The sequence below is a fragment of the Anguilla rostrata genome, chromosome 4, assembly GCF_018555375.3.
Source record: "Anguilla rostrata isolate EN2019 chromosome 4, ASM1855537v3, whole genome shotgun sequence".
NCBI classification, from domain to species: Eukaryota; Metazoa; Chordata; class Actinopteri; order Anguilliformes; family Anguillidae; genus Anguilla; species Anguilla rostrata.
In genome coordinates, this window is record NC_057936.1 from 64000040 (window position 1) to 64019484 (window position 19445).

Here is a 19445-nt window from a genome sequence, read left to right on the forward strand (position 1 = left end):
GGATGGAGAGAGGAAGGGAACTCACTTGTTCTTCACCCCAGAGGCCTCTGTGTACCCGTGGCTCCACACCGCTGGGGCCCCGGGGCCCTCGCTCACTGAGAAGGACGCAGGGGACTGATCGATCCGGAAACATCTAATGTTACTGAGAGAGAGAGAGAGAGAGAGAGAGAGGGAGAGAGAGAGAAAGAGAGGGGGGAGAGAGGGAGAGAGAGAGGAGAGAGGAGAGAGAGACAGAGGGGTGAGGAGAGAGGACGAGAGAGAGAGAGGGGGGAGAGAGGGAGAGAGAGAGAGAGAGAGAGAGAGGGAGAGAGAGAGAAAGAGAGGGGGGAGAGAGGGAGAGACAGAGACGGATGAGCTTTTTTGGGGAACAAATGTCCTCACAAATAATTCAGCAGCTCTGAGGACGCTGGAAACTCTGTCAGAGCAGCAGCGTGGGCTTGTGTGCAGCTCCCCATCCGCAGGGCCGGACCCAGCAGAGCCTTCACACACAGTCTCGCTGCAGTGTGGAGGGGGCCCAGTGTGGAGGGCCCCAGTGTGGAGGGCCCCAGTGTGGAGGGCCCCAGTCTGGAGAGGCCCCAGTGTGGAGGGCCCCAGTGTGGAGGGGCCCACTGTGGAGGGCCCCAGTGTGGAGGGGCCCAGTGTGGAGGGGCCCAGTGTGGAGGGCCCCAGTGTGGGGGGGCCCAGTGTGTGTGGGGGTGGGGGGGGGGCAGTGTGGTCTAGCTTACTTGAGCAGCTCCAGAGTCTTGTGGTCCAGGGAGAGGCGGGGGTTCCCGGTCAGGTCCAGCTCCTGCAGTTTGGGGGGCAGGTTCTCCGGGAGAGTGATCTCACTCAGCTCGTTACAGCTCAGATCCACACACTGAGGAGAGAGAGAGAGAGAGAGAGAGGGGTCAGCATATACACACTCTCTCTCACACACACACACACACAGGCACAGACGTGCACGTACACACAGTGTACATGTGTAAAGTTAAAACACACACATCGTCCCGTGCTTGTTGATATGACAAACAGTGGCAGGTTTTCGCTGCTATTTTGGTTTGCTCCCTTCATCATGGAAAAAATCCAAATCAATAGAGCAGAGTTTGGCTTCTCAGACCCGCAGTGAGGCACAATGTCACTAAGCTGCCTGTCCCCACAAGACCTGTGCTGAGACAAACACACACACACATACACGCACACACACGTGCACAGGCAAAGACCCACATAAACACACACACACACACAGACACGCTCGCTCTCACACACACGTGCACACATACACACACAAACATACACACACACATATGCTCGCACACACACACGCCAAGTTAAAAGCTCCAAACCCTTTCACATGACTATAGATTACAAGAGTTCTCTAAGCTCTGGCAGCAGGCAGGTACATCACAGAGTGGGGCTCCGAGCTGCGTGTCATTCTCACATGCACCAGTAGGGGTCAGCATGGCACACACATTATATCCCTCTGTGTGCAGGGGTCAGCGTTGCGTCACTCACCCTCAGTCTCTGTCACACGCACACACAGGCATGCGGTTACCGTTAGGGCATTGACCTCCGCTCTCACAACCTCTCTGAGGAGCAGATACGCACACGCACACGACACGCGCACGTGTGCTTACGCGCACACACACACACACACACACACACACACACACACACAGCTGACTGTGACTCTGACACAGCAGTACTATAGCTGATAGCCCACAGCCAGCCTGTTTCCCTTCCCACAGCAGGGTCATGACGGGTTGAGGGGGGGGGGGGGGTCGTTCGTGTCGGTTCCCCAGCGCTCAGCGGGTCAGACAGGAAACAGGAAGCGCGGACCCGCCGGGTGACCACGGTCATAGCGGACAGTACAAGGACATTTGTGGGCTGATGTCAGCTCCCCATCAGGGCCCAGAGCTCTGGGTCTACACACCTGACTCAGAGTCACACACCTGGAGGAGCAGGACTGAGGGGGAGCTCTGCTCAGTGTGGAGCAGTTACCAGTGTAGAGCAGTGATCAGTGTGGAGCAGTTACCAGTGTAGAGCAGTGATCAGTGTTTAGCAGTTACCAGTGTAGATCAGTGGTCAGTGTTCAGCAGTGACATTGTAGATCAGTGGATCAGTGTTTAGCAGTTACCAGTGTAGAGCAGTGATCAGTGTGGGGCAGTTACCAGTGTAGAGCAGTGATCGGTGTATAGCAGTTACCAGTGTAGAGCAGTGATCAGTGTGGAGCAGTTACCCGTGTAGATCAGTGATCAGTGTTTAGCAGTTACCAGTGTAGAGCAGTGATCAGTGTGGAGCAGTTACCAGTGTAGAGCAGTGATCAGTGTGGAGCAGTTACCAGTGTAGAGCAGTGATCAGTGTGGAGCAGTTACCAGTGTAGAGCAGTGATCAGTGTGGAGCAGTTACCAGTGTAGAGCAGTGATCAGTGTGGAGCAGTTACCAGTGTAGAGCAGTGGTCAGTGTGGAGCAGTTACCAGTGTAGAGCAGTGGTCAGTGTGGAGCAGTTACCAGTGTATAGCAGTGATCAGTGTGGGGCAGTTACCAGTGTAGAGCAGTGATCAGTGTGGGGCAGTTACCAGTGTAGAGCAGTGATCAGTGTGGAGCAGTTACCAGTGTGGAGCAGTGATCAGTGTGGAGCAGTTACCAGTGTGGAGCAGTGATCAGTGTGGAGCAGTTACCAGTGTGGAGCAGTGATCAGTGTGGAGCAGTTACCAGTGTAGAGCAGTGATCAGTGTGGAGCAGTTACCAGTGTGGAGCAGTGATCAGTGTGGAGCAGTTACCAGTGTAGAGCAGTGATCAGTGTGGAGCAGTTACCAGTGTAGAGCAGTGATCAGTGTGGAGCAGTTACCAGTGTGGAGCAGTGATCAGTGTGGAGCAGTTACCAGTGTAGAGCAGTGATCAGTGTGGAGCAGTGATCAGTGTGGAGCAGTGATCAGTGTGGAGCAGTTACCAGTGTAGAGCAGTGATCAGTGTGGAGCAGTGATCAGTGTGGAGCAGTTACCAGTGTAGAGCAGTGATCAGTGTGGAGCAGTTATCAGTGTATAGCAGTGATCAGTGTGGAGCAGTTATCAGTGTATAGCAGTGATCAGAGTGGAGCAGTTAGCAGTGTAGAGCAGTGATCAGTGTGGGGCAGTTACCAGTGTAGAGCAGTGATCAGTGTGGAGCAGTGATCAGTGTGGAGCAGTGATCAGTGTGGAGCAGTTATCAGTGTATAGCAGTGATCAGTGTGGAGCAGTTACCAGTGTAGAGCAGTGATCAGTGTGGGGCAGTGGATCAGTGTGGAGCAGCAGTCAGAGTGGATGAATGGCGATCAGAGCAGTGATGGGTGTACAGAAACAGTGCGTAGCCGTAGTTAGCATGTAGCCACAGTAGCATGTAGCCGTGAGCAGCAGCGCTCGGGACGTCCTGACCCAGAAACTATTTACAGCACCGCTGCCACGGCAACCCACCGCAGCGCACATCCAGAACCCATCCGCGCGTTGCCCACGGACACAGGGAGCGCGTGCCGCGGTCAGACGCGTAATCCACGGCAACCGATAAACGCCGGCGTCGCGCGTCGCGGCACCGCGCGGAAGCTGAGCTCGTCCGCCGACGGTTCGCGGACCGCGAGGAAGACTCCGGAGCCGGAGCGCTGGAGTCACCTTCATCTCCATGAGCTGCATGACCTCGGGGAAGACCTGGATGCAGTTGGAGTGCGCCACCAGAGTGTGCATGCGCCGGCAGCTCAGGATGGTGGTGGGCACCGCCTTCAGCTGGTTACCGCTCAGGTCCACCTCCTCCAGCTGCTCCAGCTTGGCCATTTTACTGAGGGGGGGGGGGGGAAAGGGGGAGAGAGACAGAAAGAAGGAAAGAGGGAGAGAGAGGGAGGGAGAGGGAGAGGAGGGAGGGGAGGGAGAGAGGGAGGGAGGGAGAGGAAGGAGGGGGAAAGAGGGAGAGGGGGAGAGGGAGGGGGGGAGAAAGAGGGGGAGGAGGGAGGGGGGAGAAGGGAGAGAGACAATGCATAAGAATTTATTCAAAGTACACAGTTTGAAAGTATACAGCGACAGCATGCACAGGCCATTTTCACACCAGTGTTGAATTAGTTCACATTAACAATCAAAGTTAAAATTTAAAGCAGAGAATTTCAGAATTTTATCAAAATGAGGGAGAGAGACAGATACAGAGAAAAAGAGAACAAACAGACAGATGGCCAAAGAGAAGACAAATCTTATTCTTCAGATCCCAAAACCTTGTCCTTTCAAGTTGATTCATAGTTTTCTTTTCTGCCGCCCTAATTGGTGGCTGGTGTTTTGAGTGGCGCATACCTGGCAGGGAAGGTCTGTAGGTGGTTGTACGCCAGGTGCAGCACCCGCAGGTGGGTGTGGCCGGTCAGCAGGGGGACACACTTCTCGGTCAGGCGGTTGTTGGTGAGGTAGAGCTCCTGCAGGATGCTCTGGCTCTCTTCCGATAGGCTGGAGGGGGGCAGGCTCTCCAGCTTATTGGCCGAAGCATTCAGGCACCGTAAGCTGGGGAGGAAGAGGAGACGCGGCGTCACTCTTCGTCCCACGGAGACCCGCAGCGCTAACGAACCGCGGCCGCTCCGGACAGACAGGAAGTGGACCCCCCGAAACCGCCCCGAAACGGACGGCGTTCTTCAGACGCGGCGGTCCAGAGCGCCAAAATTAGTTGTCATGGCAACAAAAACTGGGTGGAGACCACCAGCAAAATGTAGCTCCACCCATTTTTGTTACCAGACAATTCATTCTCCCGTCACTAGGCAACACATAACCGGCTGTAGCGTCACCCTGTGGGTCCCGCGATCACCTGTCGGCTTTGAGGAAGAGGTTGGACGGCAGCTCCAGCAGCTGGTTGTGCTGGAGGTCCAGGACCTCGATCTGCATGCGCTCCAACCTTTCCGGAAGCCTCCGCAGCCAGTTATGGCCCAGCAGCAGCTTCCGCAAACTACTGCTGCAGAACAGCCTGCGACAGAGAGAGAGAGAGAGAGAACGGGTTAGAGAGAGAGAGAGAGAGAGAGAGAACGAGAGAGAGAGAGAGAGAACGGGTTAGAGAGAGAGAGAGAGAGAACGGGTTAGAGAGAGGGGGGGAGAGAGAGAATGGGTTAGAGAGAGGGGGGGAGAGAGAGAACGGGTTAGAGAGAGAGAGAGGGGGATAGAACAAGAAAGAATGAGTTAAAGAGTGAGAGAGAGAGAGAGAGAGAGAGGGATGAGAGAATGAGTTTGAGCGAAAGAGGGAAGGAGAGAGCTGATGTTCTCTCCAGCTGATTAAGGAGGGGTTTTCCTTCACAGACTCATTACCATCACAGTCTGGTCTTTGTCCCACCACTGTCAGGGACCGTGAATTACACAGACTAACGATCTGTCTTCCAATAACTATTACTGCAAGTGCCGTTTAATAACTATAATTAAATATGCATGCGATCGTTTATTAAAATGCCTACTATTACATTTCATTAAGCGCAGCGCCGTGGCAACATTTACACAACAGCCGTATTTACATCATTTCACTCCAACAGACCACAGCGAACCGAAAAGCAAACAGACTAGACGCTGGGCCGAGGAGAAACGAGTGGAACGAGGGAGATAAGAGTCACAGAAAAGGGAGGAGAAAGGGATGGAGGGAGGCAGGGAGAGAGAGAGAGAGAGAGAGAGACAGGGACACAAAACAAGGCGGAGCAGGGTTGCCAGTTTCTTCCGTAAGTACAGCGAGTTTTCTGCAGTTCTCCTGGGGTCTGGCCAGGAGCCTTTGCTTGTGAAAACAGCCACTCTGCCCCCACCCCCCCCCCAGGAATGATCTAGAGAGACGCGCTCCGTTTCACACGGAGGAGAAAGGGGGGTGCGGAAATGTGAAAATGAAACGCCCCCCCCGGAGGGCTGCGTGATAAATCTGCACCCGGGGGAGCGTCCAGGACGGAGTGACCCTGTAAGTTTCGATCCGCCCGCCCCCAACCGCGGAGTGGAGCTTGCAGCACCTCAGCAAACAATCGCAGACGACCTCACACACAATCGCGGAGGTACAGTGACCATCACAGACCATAAAAAACTTATATTGAGTAGGATGACTATTACAGACCCTTTAATACACAAACACACAATAAAAACAACCACAACACACACACACACACACACACACACACAAGCAAGCGCGCACACACGTGCACACGCACACAGCTGTGTGAACGCCGCTCCAAGCTAGAGGCTGTTCTTAAAGGCTCCGCCCCAGGGCCCTGTGATCTCTTAAAAACAGGAAGAGAGAAACGCAGAGAGAACAGAGGCAGCCCTGCCAGAAACCCAGATCATCACCCACAGATGAAATCCCTCATCCCGACAGCACAGCGAAACACAGTGTGTGTGTTTGTGTGTGTGTGTGTGTGTGTGTGCAGAAAACACAGTTGACTGCAATTCTATTTTCTAACTGGGGTACGGGGGTAGAGTGCCGGATCGGCCAGGGAACAGGACCGGCATGGACGAACAGACAGGTAGAGAGAGAGAGAGAGAGAGAAACATATGGTGGAGGGAGAGAGGGAGAGAGAGGGAGATGTGCTGTCGCAGCAATGAGAGAATGAGAAAAGAGTGCTGTGAGAGAGAGAGAGCAAGAAAGAGAGAGAGAGAGGTGTGTGCTTCGTTCTGCTCTGCAGTTAACACACACACATTCAGCTGGTGTGTTCTTTAACAAAACATAAACAGCGCCGCCAAATTAGAATCACGTCTTCAGACACTGAGAAACGGCTAACTCCACTGGAGGAAGGCGCTAGCCCCATTAGCCGTTAGCATAAAACACTCACGCACGCACACGTTGCGGTGAGCAGGGGGTGTGAGCAAACTGTGGAAAGAGCAGCAAAAGGGAAAAAAACTGCCCTTTAATTTCAAACTTTACCCAAATCAGAGCAGGACTGAATGGGGGAATTTAGGACACAGTTTCCCTCCTGAAGAAGAGCCATTGCTGTTCTTTGTTGCCGGGGAGATGGGACTGCTCCACAACAGACACCTGGCTCTCCATTGTCACGGCGATGCCCTTCTTTGACCTTTTGTCCAGATGGGTTTGGGGAGGAGGGGGATGGGGTCTCAATTTACAGCATGCTGTCCTGCGACAGCTAGCTGAGCAGGGCTGTGCTTGTGTGTGTGTGTGAGAGAGTGCACGCATGTGTGTGTGTGTGTGTGTGTCTGTGTGTTGAGAGGTATGGTTGTGCATGCGTTTGTGTGTCCGTGAGTGTGTATGTGTGTGTGTTGGGAGATAGTGTTATGACTGTGTGTGTGTGTGCGTGCGTGAGTGTGTATGTGTGAGTGTGTATGTGTGTGTGTGCGTGTGTGTGCGTGCGTGTGTGTGTGTGCGTGCGTGCGTGTGTGTGCGTGCCTGTGTGTGTGTGTGTGTGCGTTGGGAGGTATGGTTGTGCATGCATATGTGTATCCGTGAGTGTGTATGCGTGTGTGTTGGGAGGTAGTGTTGTGAACTTGTGACTGTGTGTGTGTGCGTGTGTGTGCGTGCGTGTGTACATACTGAACATAATGCACTAAAAGGACAACATGACCGCTTTTCTGAGAAGTGCTGTGTGAATAAACACAGAGGTCAGCTGAGTGTGCCGTGTTCCCTCAACGCCTCATCCAGAGGAACTACAGACCCCATGTACCTCAAACCAACCTTCAAACAACCTTAAACAAACCTTACAGCGACCTTATATCAACCTCAAACAACCTTCAACAAACCTTACAGCGACCTTATATCAACCTCAAACCAACCTTCAGCAAACCTTACAGCAACCTTATATCAACCTCAAACCAACCTTCAACAAACCTTACAGCGACCTTATATCAACCTTAAACCAACCTTACAGCGACCTTACATCAACCTTCAACAAACCTTACAGCGACCTTACATCAACCTCAAACAACCTTCAACAAACCTTACAGCGACCTTATATCAACCTTCAACAAACCTTACAGCGACCTTATATCAACCTTAAACCAACCTTACAGGGACCTCAAACCAACCTTCAACAAACCTTACAGCGACCTTATATCAACCTTCAACAAACCTTACAGCAACCTTACATCAACCTTAAACCAACCTTACAGCTATAGCGGTTGAGTGGGGGGGGGGGAAGTGAGTTAGGAAGGGGGGGGGGAGGGGGAGGTTGAGTGAGACACAGAGGGGCTTGTAGGGGGTACGGGGAGGGTGGGGGTCGGGACTCACCCGATGGGCAGCTCGCAGATGTGGTTATGGCTGACGTCCAGCACCTCCAGCTTCTTGCTCTCACACACCCAGTCCGGAAGGCTCTCCAGCCTGTTCCTGCAACAACACCAAGGGGGAGGGGAAGGGGAGGAGTCAAATCGCCCTGCTGACCAATAATATCAAATCTCAACCAGTGGCAGGGTCAGAGAGGTCACCTCGCGGGGGGGCGGGCGAGGGGGGGGGGGGGTTTGGAGATCGCCTTTCAGGTCTTTTGTTTTGACACGGGGCCCTTACCTGGAGACGTCCATGTAGGTCAGGTTACCCGGAACAGGATACACCTCCAGCTGGCTGATTTCTGCGGGAAGGAGAAACACAGGCCCACAGTGAGGAGGGGACAGAGCGCAGTGACTCCGCTACTGGGCATGCTCACTGGCCACGCTCATGGGGCACGCTCACAGGGCACACTCACGGGGCACGCTCACAGGGCACGCTCACTGGGCACGCTCACAGGGCACACTCACGGGGCACGCTCACTGGGCACGCTCACTAGAGATCCCTGTGGTTGCAGTGGACGGGAATATAATACAGGAAGAAGATATTAGGAAGTAAGAAGTGAGTGACAGAGGGAGTGAGACTGTGATGAAATAGAAATTAAAAATGGGAGTCAGAAATTCAGAAGGCGTTTGAGGGTGATAGGGTACAAGTGTGTTAGGGTGCAAGTGTGTTAGGGTGTAAAGGTGTTAGGATGTAAAGGTGTCAGGGTGAGAGTGTTAGGGTGTTAGGTGTCAGGGTCCTCACATTTATTTACAGGCATTTAGCAGACGCTCTTATCCAGAGCGTCTTACGTTGTATCCAATTACACAGATGGATACATACTGAAGCAATGCAGGTTTAAGTACCTTGCTCAAGGGTACAACGGCAGTGTCCTACCGGGGGAATCGAACCTGCGACCTTCAGGTTACAAGACCAGCTCCTTAGCCATTACACCACACTGCCGCCCTTACACCACACTCACCATTAGAGGAGGCGTACAGGCCCTTGAGGAGCGCCCCTCCCGCGCTCAGGGAGCTGAGCCGGTTCCTCTCGCAGTGCAGCACCTCCAGCCTGGGGAACAGCGAGGCGTCCAGCTGCTGCAGCTGGTTGTCCCGCAGGTCCAGGTGGGTCACGTGACACAGGAGCTCCGCCTCCTCCGGAACCACAGTTTGGATCTTATTCAACCTGGTAGGGGTGGGGGAAAGGGGGTCAGCGATGGCAAGCATGCACCCCCCACACAAACACAGACGCTCACACAAACACACACACACACGCGCACGCTCACACAAACACACACATGCTCCATCATACACACACACACACACACACACTCTGTGCCCTAGCGTATGATAACAGTTCATCTCTCTCCCTCCCCTGCTCTTGTTCATTTCAGCACTCGATGAACTCAATCCATCAATCCTGTGACAAAGTCAATTTGACATTTACGTTCCTGGCGCTGGGATTTCACAGACGGTGAATTAAAAGGTGTCTGGGGCGCGCACCAGATATTTAAGGCACAGGGGAGCCAGAGAAATTGAAGCCGAAATAAGCTTCGCTCCTCAAAGCAAAATGGGAGGTGCATTTATTCTGACCTGCGAAGCAACCACCTCCCCCCCCACTCCCCACCCCCCACCCCCCCCAAATCAAACCAACCAGCCCCAGTGCTGGCTGAGATATGTCAGTTAATAAGGTGACTGATTCAGTTCAACATTAGTTGAACTGCCTTTCCAAACAATCAAACAGGACAAACAGGACAAATCTCAGGCTGGTCCACTTCAAACAAGCCAACACAAACCAACTGATAGGCGGAAGACCAATGACTAATGACAGAAGAAGGTCAGATAAGGTTCTGTTGAGCCTGTTTTTTTTTGTTTGTTGTTTTTTGTCCCTACAGAGTTAATGATCTGTGCATCTGTAAGCATTCACAACAGAGACTGAGGGAGAGGGAGAGGGAAGGCTTTAGATCCTATTAGAAATGTAGAAGTGTGTATGTGTGTGAGTGTATGTGAGCGTGTGTGTGTGTGTGTATATATATGTGTGTTTATATAAGTGTGTGTGCACGTGTGTATGTGTATATATGTGTGTTTATATAAGTGTGTGTGCACGTGTGTATATATACGTGTGTGTGTGTATATAAGTGTACGTGCGAGCGCGCGTATGTGTGTGTGTATATAAGCGTGTGTGTGTGTACGATCGAGCGTGCGTGTGTGTGTGTGTATATATATGTGTGTTTACATAAGTGTGTGTGCGTGTGTGTATATGTGTGTGTGTATATAAGTGTACGTGCGAGCGCGCGTATATGTGTGTGTGTGTGTGTGTGTGTGTGTGTGTGTGTGTGTGCGTACCTCAGGTCCACCTGCTTGGCTCGGACATGGCGCAGGCGCGGCAGGTCCAGGCAGCTCAGGTTGTTTCCCGCCATGCACAGCCTCTCCATGGCGACCAGCCGGTGCAGCACGGGCGGCAGCTGGCCGAACTGGTTGAAGGACAGGCCCAGGTAGCCCAGCTGCTGCAGGTCGCCCAGCTCCGGGGGCAGGGTCCGGACGCTGTTCCCGTCCAGGAGGAAGATCTGCAGGCTGGGGGGGGGGAACAGACATTAATCCTGATCTTGATGGTCATCGTGCTCTTACTCTACAGCAGTGGTCTCCAACCCTGGTCCTGGAGAGCTGCAGGGTCTGCTGGTTTCTGTTTTCACCTTAAAATCAGCACCCAGTTGAGACCCAAGACACCAGGTGAGTTGAGTTAACTGTGTAATCAACTGCTGAAGTGCAGAGTCACTATGAAAACCAGCAGACCCTGTAGCTCTCCAGGACCAGGGCTGGAGGCCACTGCTCTACAGAATAACTGATCTGGTTTGACAGACGCACGGAAACGCAGGAGGGGAGCGATCGTCGAGGTTCGGTGGTGTACAGGGCCCCGCTGGGAGGCGGGACAGGGCGAGACCCTGAGGGTCACTGTAAAACTTTATCTCCTTCACTTCCGTTTCCGATTCACGCCGTACGACTTCTCAGAGAAGGGCTTCCCCCTTTACTCTGCCCTTTGTGGGCTTCACACACACAAAATATCAATAAAAAAAAAAATAATAATAATAATTAAAGATCATGAGTAATTTGCTAAACCCGAGCTAGCCTCCGGACGCGATTAGAAATCAGCACAAACCGCCTCAGTCTGGAAGTGTGGGCCTGTTACAGCGTCTCTTATCTAACAGGCAGCTCCTGTGTCGGCGTGCGCTGATATGAGGGCCTGCACTTCACCAGCACAGCTCAGCCTTCAACGCGATCCTCTGATGTGCTTCCAAACTGTACGGGAGCAGTGACGTTTGTTTGCCTCAAGGCCTTAAACTGCCATACCGGTTACCGCCAGTAGAGGGGGAACTGCAGCAACCTGTTCCCTGTGTAAGTCAGCATGGGAATTTAACAGGGTTCCAGACATTTCTCCTAGTTCAAACCAGCACGGAGCAAAGGAGAAGGATGTAGGAAGGACTCTGCTTCTGTACACACACACACGCACGCACGCACACATGCAAACACACACACACACACGCACGGACATACACACACATGCGCACACGCACACACAATGCGATTCTGCAGACACAGTCCTGTGTTCCTGACCCCTGACCCTTCACACTCACTTGTGCATGGCCCCCACGGCGCTGGGCACGCAGGTCAGGTAGTTGCAGGAGAGGTTGACCTCGGTCAGGGTGGGGATGTCACAGACGGCCTCGGGGAACTCTCCCAGGTGGTTATTGGACAGGTTGAGGCTTCTCAGCTTGGAGAACCTGGAGGGGAAAAAGGACCAATCAGGGCGAGGGAAAAACACACATGACCACGGGGTGCACGGAGAGCAGGTGTGACAGAGAAATCACAAAGAAATACTGCGGTTTTGGCGACAATAGAACAGAGAAAACAACCTCAAGTCTTTTCAGTCTTGGGTCTATTTTGTCCTTAGAGTGGAAGTGTGTGTTTGTGAGGACAGGAAGAGGAGAAGCCGGAAGGCTGTTCAGACGCTTTTTTTTTTACCAGAGAGCTGGTCTAACCCGCCCTAACCCGCTCCGTCTAGAGAAGGAGGAAAAGTCTCTTCCTGTTGGAAAGGCACCAGTCATTGGCCCCCTGTGGGGCCCCCGGCCAATAGGAAGGGTCACAGGCCCGAGGCAAAGGGCCAACACAACAAACTGCGGTGTTTCCAGGCAACAGGGTCACAGCCAGACAATCAGCCAATTAGCAGGGAGAGTGGGAAAGAGCAGGGTCAGCGGCAAGCACCAGCGCACAGCTGAAGCTCCGCCCAGGCGCAGCCATTCAAACACCAGCAAACTTTATTTAAACAGCCAGCGGCCGGACACACCGGCGGGAGGACTTTTGAGGCGACGCCGTTCGTCGGCGTTCTAAGCCTTACGGACTCAGCTGTCCGTCACGGGCTGAAGCTCCGCCCACCCGCCGCCCTCATCCGAATTATCGCAGCGGAACGAAAGAACAACAGCAAAACTCCCAGGGCTCCTGCTGCTGCCTGAAACAGGAGGGGGGGGGGGGGTGGGGCCGCAGCGCGCGCTGAGCGGACATTTCAAACATGGCCGCCGCGTGACAGCCGCTTTGCTCGTCCGCCGGAAACTTCAGCCGCCCTTCGGCGGTTCTGCTCGCCCACGCGCGAACCCGTCACCCACCTGGCGAGTGTTTGGGCTTGCAGCCACACCCCCCCCCGCCCACCCCCGGTGAGATGGCCGTTTAGCCGTCAATCAAATCTTAATTAACACAGCGGCATATCAGAGAGAGAGAGAGAGAGGCTGCAAAAAGCAATCCACAGCGCTGGTGGCCGAAATGAAATCTGAAATTAGACCTGGCACCGTACACTAATGATGAATTCAGCTAAATAAATCAGAGAGGGACAGTCACCCCCCTAACCCCCACCCTCGCCCCCACACACTGGTGGGGAGGACGTAATGTCCCTAGTGTGTGTTGTAATTCATTCTCCTCACACACACACTCTTTCCTTTACCAGTAGTGTTTGTGAGCAGAGCACTGGGTGCTTCTCCCAAACTACACCATGGAATGTTGTTTATGGGGAAGTAAAACGTGCCTTTGAGTGGGTGAACAGCTGTGAACAGCCTGTGCTGTACTGTGTTAAGTCCATATGTGTTGAGTTCTTTCTCCCTTCAGCGCACACAAACACTCTCCTTTAGAGATAATGTGCTTAGTGTTGAGTGCTGATAATGTGCTAAGTGTTGAGTGCTGATAACGTGCTAAGTGTTGAGTGTTTCTCCAAACCCCAACACACACCGCCCTTTTCCAGAGAGTGTGTGCATTTTGGGCTGAACACACTCGGTTTCCTTTATGGAACACATGCGGTGTTCACTACTGGACACACAGCGTCGAGGCAGCAGGGCCTTTGGGGAGTCAATCATCTGAGTGTAAAATTTAATCCGAACTGGAAAATTAAACCTCAGACTGAAGAATCGATTTGTGCTTCCTTTTAATTAAAGGGACAGGAGCCTTCCTGGAAGATCTGAATGACTCTGAAATACTCTATCAAACCCTAATCCGCTGACTACGGGCCTTTCTGATTTCAGCTAGGGGATGAATACAGGATGCAGTTTGATTGATGTGAGCCTTCACACACACACACACACACACACACACACACACACACACACACACACACACATACACACATACACACACATGCATGCATGCACACACAAACAAGCACACGCACACACGCGCACACACACACACTCACTCACTCACTCACTCACACGCATGCACGCACACACACACACAGGACAAAGCCTCCGGAGACACACAGAGAGCGGCGGAGAATTCTTTCCCAGCATGCATAGCTCCACAGAGCTCACTGATGGATGAAAACTGTAACAGCTCAGGTGTTGGGGCGCACAGTGCACATCACACACAGCGGGGGATTTAATTTACCGCTGGTGCCGGGGGGCTGAGAGGCAGCCCCGCCCGGTTTGGGCCCGCCCCCCTTGTGGGCCCGGAGTTCAGCGCAGACAGGGAGCGCGTTCAGGCTCTGGGGGGGGGGGAGAAACAGCCACTGTTCAGTACAAGGGGCACCAAACACCCCCCCCCCCCCCAGGCTCAGCCGAGGTTTACACACACAGTCTCAGGTGCGTCAGACAGGCGGAGAGGGGCTCGTCCGGGAGGCGGTAGGTTCCCACGCCGTTAGCGAACCTCACGGCGAGCAGCAGGGCCGGCTAAGCCAGGGCGTGTGTTGTTCTAATCCCAGCCAGGCCCCGTCTTAATCCTCCCCGCTCCGCAGTTTTCTCCCCTGATCTCTCAGACACGCCGGGCAGCTCAGTTCGGTCCCCCGCCCCCGCGTCTCGCCCGCCGCGACGGTCACGCACCGGGACCCCGCCCCGCTACCCGACCGCGCGACTCGAGCGCTCAAGCCAGCGGCTCCTGATTACTTCCAGGGTCAGAGGTCAAAGGCAGGCTGCCCCACCCCTCCCTCCCCCCCTCCCCCTAAACCCTTTGCTTCCTCTCAGCTCTGAATCAGCAGTAGCGCAACGCACTGACTGTGGCGACCACACCCACCGAAGCACGTGCGCTCCACAGATTCGTCCGCTAGTGATGTCACTCAGTGACGCCTTTGGCGATGGCCCAGGAACTACGTTTCCCACAATGCACACCGTGGCGCATACTACAGGAGCGCTAGCGCTGACAGGAGGAGGAGAGGCTCTCACCGCAGAGAACGGGTGACCCGCAGGCATCAGTACGCAGCCAGGGGGCGCTATTGCAGAGGAACCAGCCTGCAGAACAAGCAGCACACTCCTTCAAAACGCACGTTTCTTTACCACCGTGAAAGTGTTCCTTTTTGTCCTCCTGTAAAACAGCACTTGGCTGACGTGTTTCTCCAGCCGCATCCAACGAATCGTTTCGCAGACATGAATATACAGGGTAGGTTAAATCCATTTCGTTAGTGTTACCCTTTAAGCCAATCGGATCTGCTGACGGGAAAGACAAAAGGAGCGCTGAGCACCAGACTCGGGACGGAGGGCTTGCAGACCGAGTCACGGTGCGTTCCCCAGGACGGCGAGCGATGCCCCTCCCGCGAAACGCAGCGCTATGCTAGCGCGGGTACGAGGGCAGCCAGACGCCCTTTATATGAGAATCTTCAGTCCTGCTCTAAGTGCCACTTAGCACCCCGCCGCACAGACTAAAGAGAAACACACTATTCCGCGCTCGCTCTGTGTCCCCCCCCCCCCCCGGCGGTGCTGGGTAAAAAGCCGGTGTGGGAACGAGCGAGTAGCTCACAGCAGCCAGCCGGGCTCCACGCCCCTCTCCCGCGACCTTCAGCCGCATCGGTTGGGGACCGAGGGGAACGGTCAAAAGCTGCTTCAAAGTGCCCTGGCCGAGAAGAAGGCTCTACTGCCCCCCCCCCCCACCCCCCCGCCCCGTCGCGACTGGTGAGCGTTGCCGTCGGGTTTCTGCTGACGAGGGAAAAGCGGGGGGGGGGGGGGGGGGGGGGTGACCTTTAACCTCCTGGTACCTGCTGTCTGAATATAAAACATCATTATGTGCTGGAGGGACGACAGCCGCTGAAAGTGTCATTATTTCGCATCGCCTGGAAGGTAAATAAATGCAGCCCAACCTCTAACACCCATCTGGAACTCAAACACAGAAAACAGCCCAGTCAGCGTCTTCAACAGCAGGACACACACACACACACACACACACACACACACACACACACACACAACACACACACGGGAACAATACACACACACACACACACACACACTGGTGAACATACACACACACATACACACACACACACAAACACACACACTGGTGAACATACACACACACACACACACACACAGGAGAGCATACACACACACAAACACACACACTGGTGAACATACACACACACACACACACACACACACACACACACAAACAAACACACAAACACACACACACACACAAACAAACACACAAACACACACACACACTGCTAATCTTCAGACCCAGGCGGTGCCTTATGAAACAACGGGACAGGGAGGAGAGGGACAGTGAGAGGGGGAGAGAGTGAGAGAGAGGGAGAGGGAGAGAGAGGGAGAGGAGAGAGGAAGGGAGCGTACTGAAGTCGAAGGGGATGGGGAGAGGAAGGTTGAGGGAGGGGCAGGTGGCGAGGAAGAGGTTGGGGGCAGAGGTGAGGAGGAGAGGGACGAGAGGATAGTGGGCGAACAGGGGGAGGGAGAGAGGGAGAGGGAGGGAGGAGAGGAGAGGGGGAGAGAGGAGGGAGGGAGGGAGAGGAGAGAGTGAGAGAGTAGAGATGAGAGAGAGAGGAGGGGGGGAGAGATGAAGGAGGGGGGGAAGGAGGTGAGGTGAGGGGCAGGGCTGAGACAGCGGGAGAGTTCAGGGAGAGGAGAGGCCACGGAGGGGGGACACCACGAGAGAGAAAGAAAGAGAAGAGATTGGGGTGAAAGAGGAAACCGTATGTTCACTCTACAACGCAGATCAAACATGAAGCTCTCAGGCCTGACAGATATGGGCATTAAACCCAGACACGCACGCCTGACAAAGACGCCTCTTCACACACCTGGATGTGTTTGTTCTGCTCCGACTTGTTTCGCTAGGCCTGCTTCTTAAACCCGCTATTTTCAGACCTCCTCCGGGCACCGCGGCGGTCAAACCACAACAAGGTTACCGCCACCGCCGCCGCCATCGCTCACAAAATGGGTTCCCTCGGCCGTCCTCCTGGGGTTGCCGAGGGAAACGGCCAATGAAAGAGCAAAAAAAAGTAGGACCCGAGCGGTCGGGAATGCAGCTCAGCGTTCCGCGCCCCTCACCCAGGAACGCAGCTCATCGCCGTGATTTTGGGTATACGGGAACAGCGACGCAGAACTACATTCTGCATAGGGTGGCCGGGTGACGCGGCCGCGGGTTTGGGGCGGGGCGGGGCGGGGGCGGGGCTCACCTTGGCGGCCTGCCGCTGCCACCTCAGGTGCTCGGTGAAGCTGTCGAAGCTGATGTAGTAGGTGTGGCTCTGGGGCCCGGAGGAGCTGAACGCCAGGCAGTGGCTGTGCTTCTTCACCTCCTCCACCTGCAGGGGGCGATAGAGAGAGAGGGGGAGAGAGGGAGGGAGGGGAGAGAAAAAGGGAGTGAGGGGAGAGAGAGAGAGAGAGGGAGAGGTAGGGAGGGAGAGGGAGAGAGAGAAAGGGAAAGGTAGGGAGGGAGAGGGAGAGAGAAAAGGATAGAAGGAATGACGAGAACTGTTAAAATCCTGTTCTATTACTTATATAGTATTACCCTATTACTCTAATAATCAGTAACTGCAAAAGCTGTCTCATGGATACACACAGAACACATGACAGGATGCAACAAAATCCCTTTTTCAGAGGGATAAAATCAGGGATTCAGGAAGAGGCAGGATAATTGATCAGACATTGACGGACATGTTAATGGTGTCCGTGTTGGAAAAACGTAATTCTCGGGTCAGGGGTTTTGAATATAGAGGGAATTTCAAGGGAAATCAGTTAGTAATTTATTTTTGCTCATATTCATTCTCAGAGCCAATAGCAGTGTTTGATGGAGGTAGGCGCTGTAAACTGCAGCTTTGGGGCGTCTCTCTCCCTCTCCCTCTTCCTCTCTCTCTCCCCCTCTCCCTCTCTCTCCCTCCCTCCCTCCCTCCCTCCCTCCCGTGCAGCACCGCTGCCGAACGCTCCCCACCGCGCCGCTGATGAAAATGATGGGTTATGGGAGCGGCGAGCAGTTAGTGAGCAGCAGAGATAATGACACCCCGTATTATCACCCCCCCCACCCCCATCCCCCCCCAACGCCGAAATCAGAGGCAGCAGCGAGGGGGGGGGCAGGGGCAGGGGGGGCTTCTGAATTAATCACACATTTTGTGGTACGAGCCGCGCTTCACCACAGGGCTCGGGCGCGTAGACGGAAACAGACAGAAAACGGGAGAGCAGGTTCAGAGTGCAAAGGTCACGCGGGGTCACGGCAGATCGGGGAGGGGGGGCGTTCAGCCGCTAAATCTACTGTAGAGGGGACTCCGGTCCGGGGCGGAGCTTATGAGGTGTGAAAAGGGGGGCGGGGTGCCTTACCTTTCCCCCAATCAGGGGCAGGACGTGCATCTTCCCGGTCTGGCTGTCCTTCACGGAGGACACGATGAGGCAGGTGCCACACAGGATGACCTGGCGGCGGCTCCAGCGGTTGACGGGCAGCTGCATCTTGCCCTTGCGCACGTTGTAGGTGCCCGAGAGCTGCACGCGCTCAGACCCCTCCGCGGAGTGCGGCTTCCCTGCGGAGACACGCCCACACGTCAGCCCAAACGGAACGGAGCCGCGTCCGCCCCGCCCCGCCCAGCCCCGCCCAGCCCAGCCCGCCCCGCCCCGCCCCGCCCCGCACAGCCCCGCACAGCCCCGCCCCGCCCCGCCCAGCCCCGCACAGCCCAGCCCCGCCCCGCCCCGCCCGCCCGCACAGCCCCGCCCCGCCCGCACAGCCCCGCACAGCCCCGCCCCGCCCCGCCCAGCCCCGCACAGCCCAGCCCCGCCCCGCCCGCCCCGCCCGCCCGCACAGCCCCGCACAGCCCCGCACAGCCCGCCCGCCCCGCACAGCCCCGCACAGCCCCGCCCCGCCCCGCCCCGCCCGCACAGCCCCGCACAGCCCCGCCCCGCCCCGCACAGCCCCGCACAGCCCCGTGCACACACTGAGAGGAGGGGGCCGGTCCAGCACACTAATTCCCAGCACAATCAGTGTGAGTGTGTAAGAGAGAGTGTGCGTGAGAGAGAACGCGTGTGTGTGTGTGTGTGTGTGTGTGTACATACACATCAGCGTGAGTGTTTGTGTACATACGTATTAGAGTGTGTGTGTGTGAGCCCACGTGTATGTGTGCACACACAGACGGTAGATTGCGTTTGTGCGGGTGTGCAGACATCTACACAGCTCCCAGCTCTGTCATAGACGTTTATATTTAGCCCTGAATGGCCCAAATCTCAAACACAGACATCCACACATAGCCATACACTGCCTGAATCTATACAGCAGCACTTGGGCACTGGAGACGAGTAAGCATCTACGCTGGAGAAGATTAGCCTATAGCTACTGATTAACAAATAAGCACCCAACCCTACGGTATACAGCATGCAGCTTTTATCTACACTTAGCCATGAACAACCTGGATCTGGCGATAAAACCCATAATAATCAGCATGCCCTTGATTGGCATTGGGCTAGATCAAATTTGATTAGCAGCACTTAGTTCAAATAGTCGCAGTCCACCTCAGACACCGGCATTCAGCAGATA

At 54.8% G+C, this 19445-nt stretch overlaps 1 protein-coding gene across 1 annotated transcript in view; it reads right to left on the bottom strand.

Moving 5' to 3' along the window:
* Positions 1 to 19445, bottom strand: part of LOC135254165 (PH domain leucine-rich repeat protein phosphatase 1-like) — a 46345-nt gene that overhangs the window by 5379 nt on the left and 21521 nt on the right. The window contains exons 2-14 of the mRNA XM_064334145.1: positions 18245 to 18441; positions 17110 to 17235; positions 14100 to 14196; positions 11810 to 12038; positions 10524 to 10751; positions 9161 to 9363; positions 8440 to 8500; positions 8167 to 8262; positions 4783 to 4938; positions 4284 to 4484; positions 3621 to 3783; positions 726 to 856; positions 26 to 142 (exon numbers count right to left, since the gene is read on the bottom strand). Of these exons, the coding sequence (XP_064190215.1) occupies positions 26 to 142; positions 726 to 856; positions 3621 to 3783; positions 4284 to 4484; positions 4783 to 4938; positions 8167 to 8262; positions 8440 to 8500; positions 9161 to 9363; positions 10524 to 10751; positions 11810 to 12038; positions 14100 to 14196; positions 17110 to 17235; positions 18245 to 18441 (2005 nt within the window). The remainder of the gene's footprint in view (positions 1 to 25; positions 143 to 725; positions 857 to 3620; positions 3784 to 4283; positions 4485 to 4782; positions 4939 to 8166; positions 8263 to 8439; positions 8501 to 9160; positions 9364 to 10523; positions 10752 to 11809; positions 12039 to 14099; positions 14197 to 17109; positions 17236 to 18244; positions 18442 to 19445) is intronic.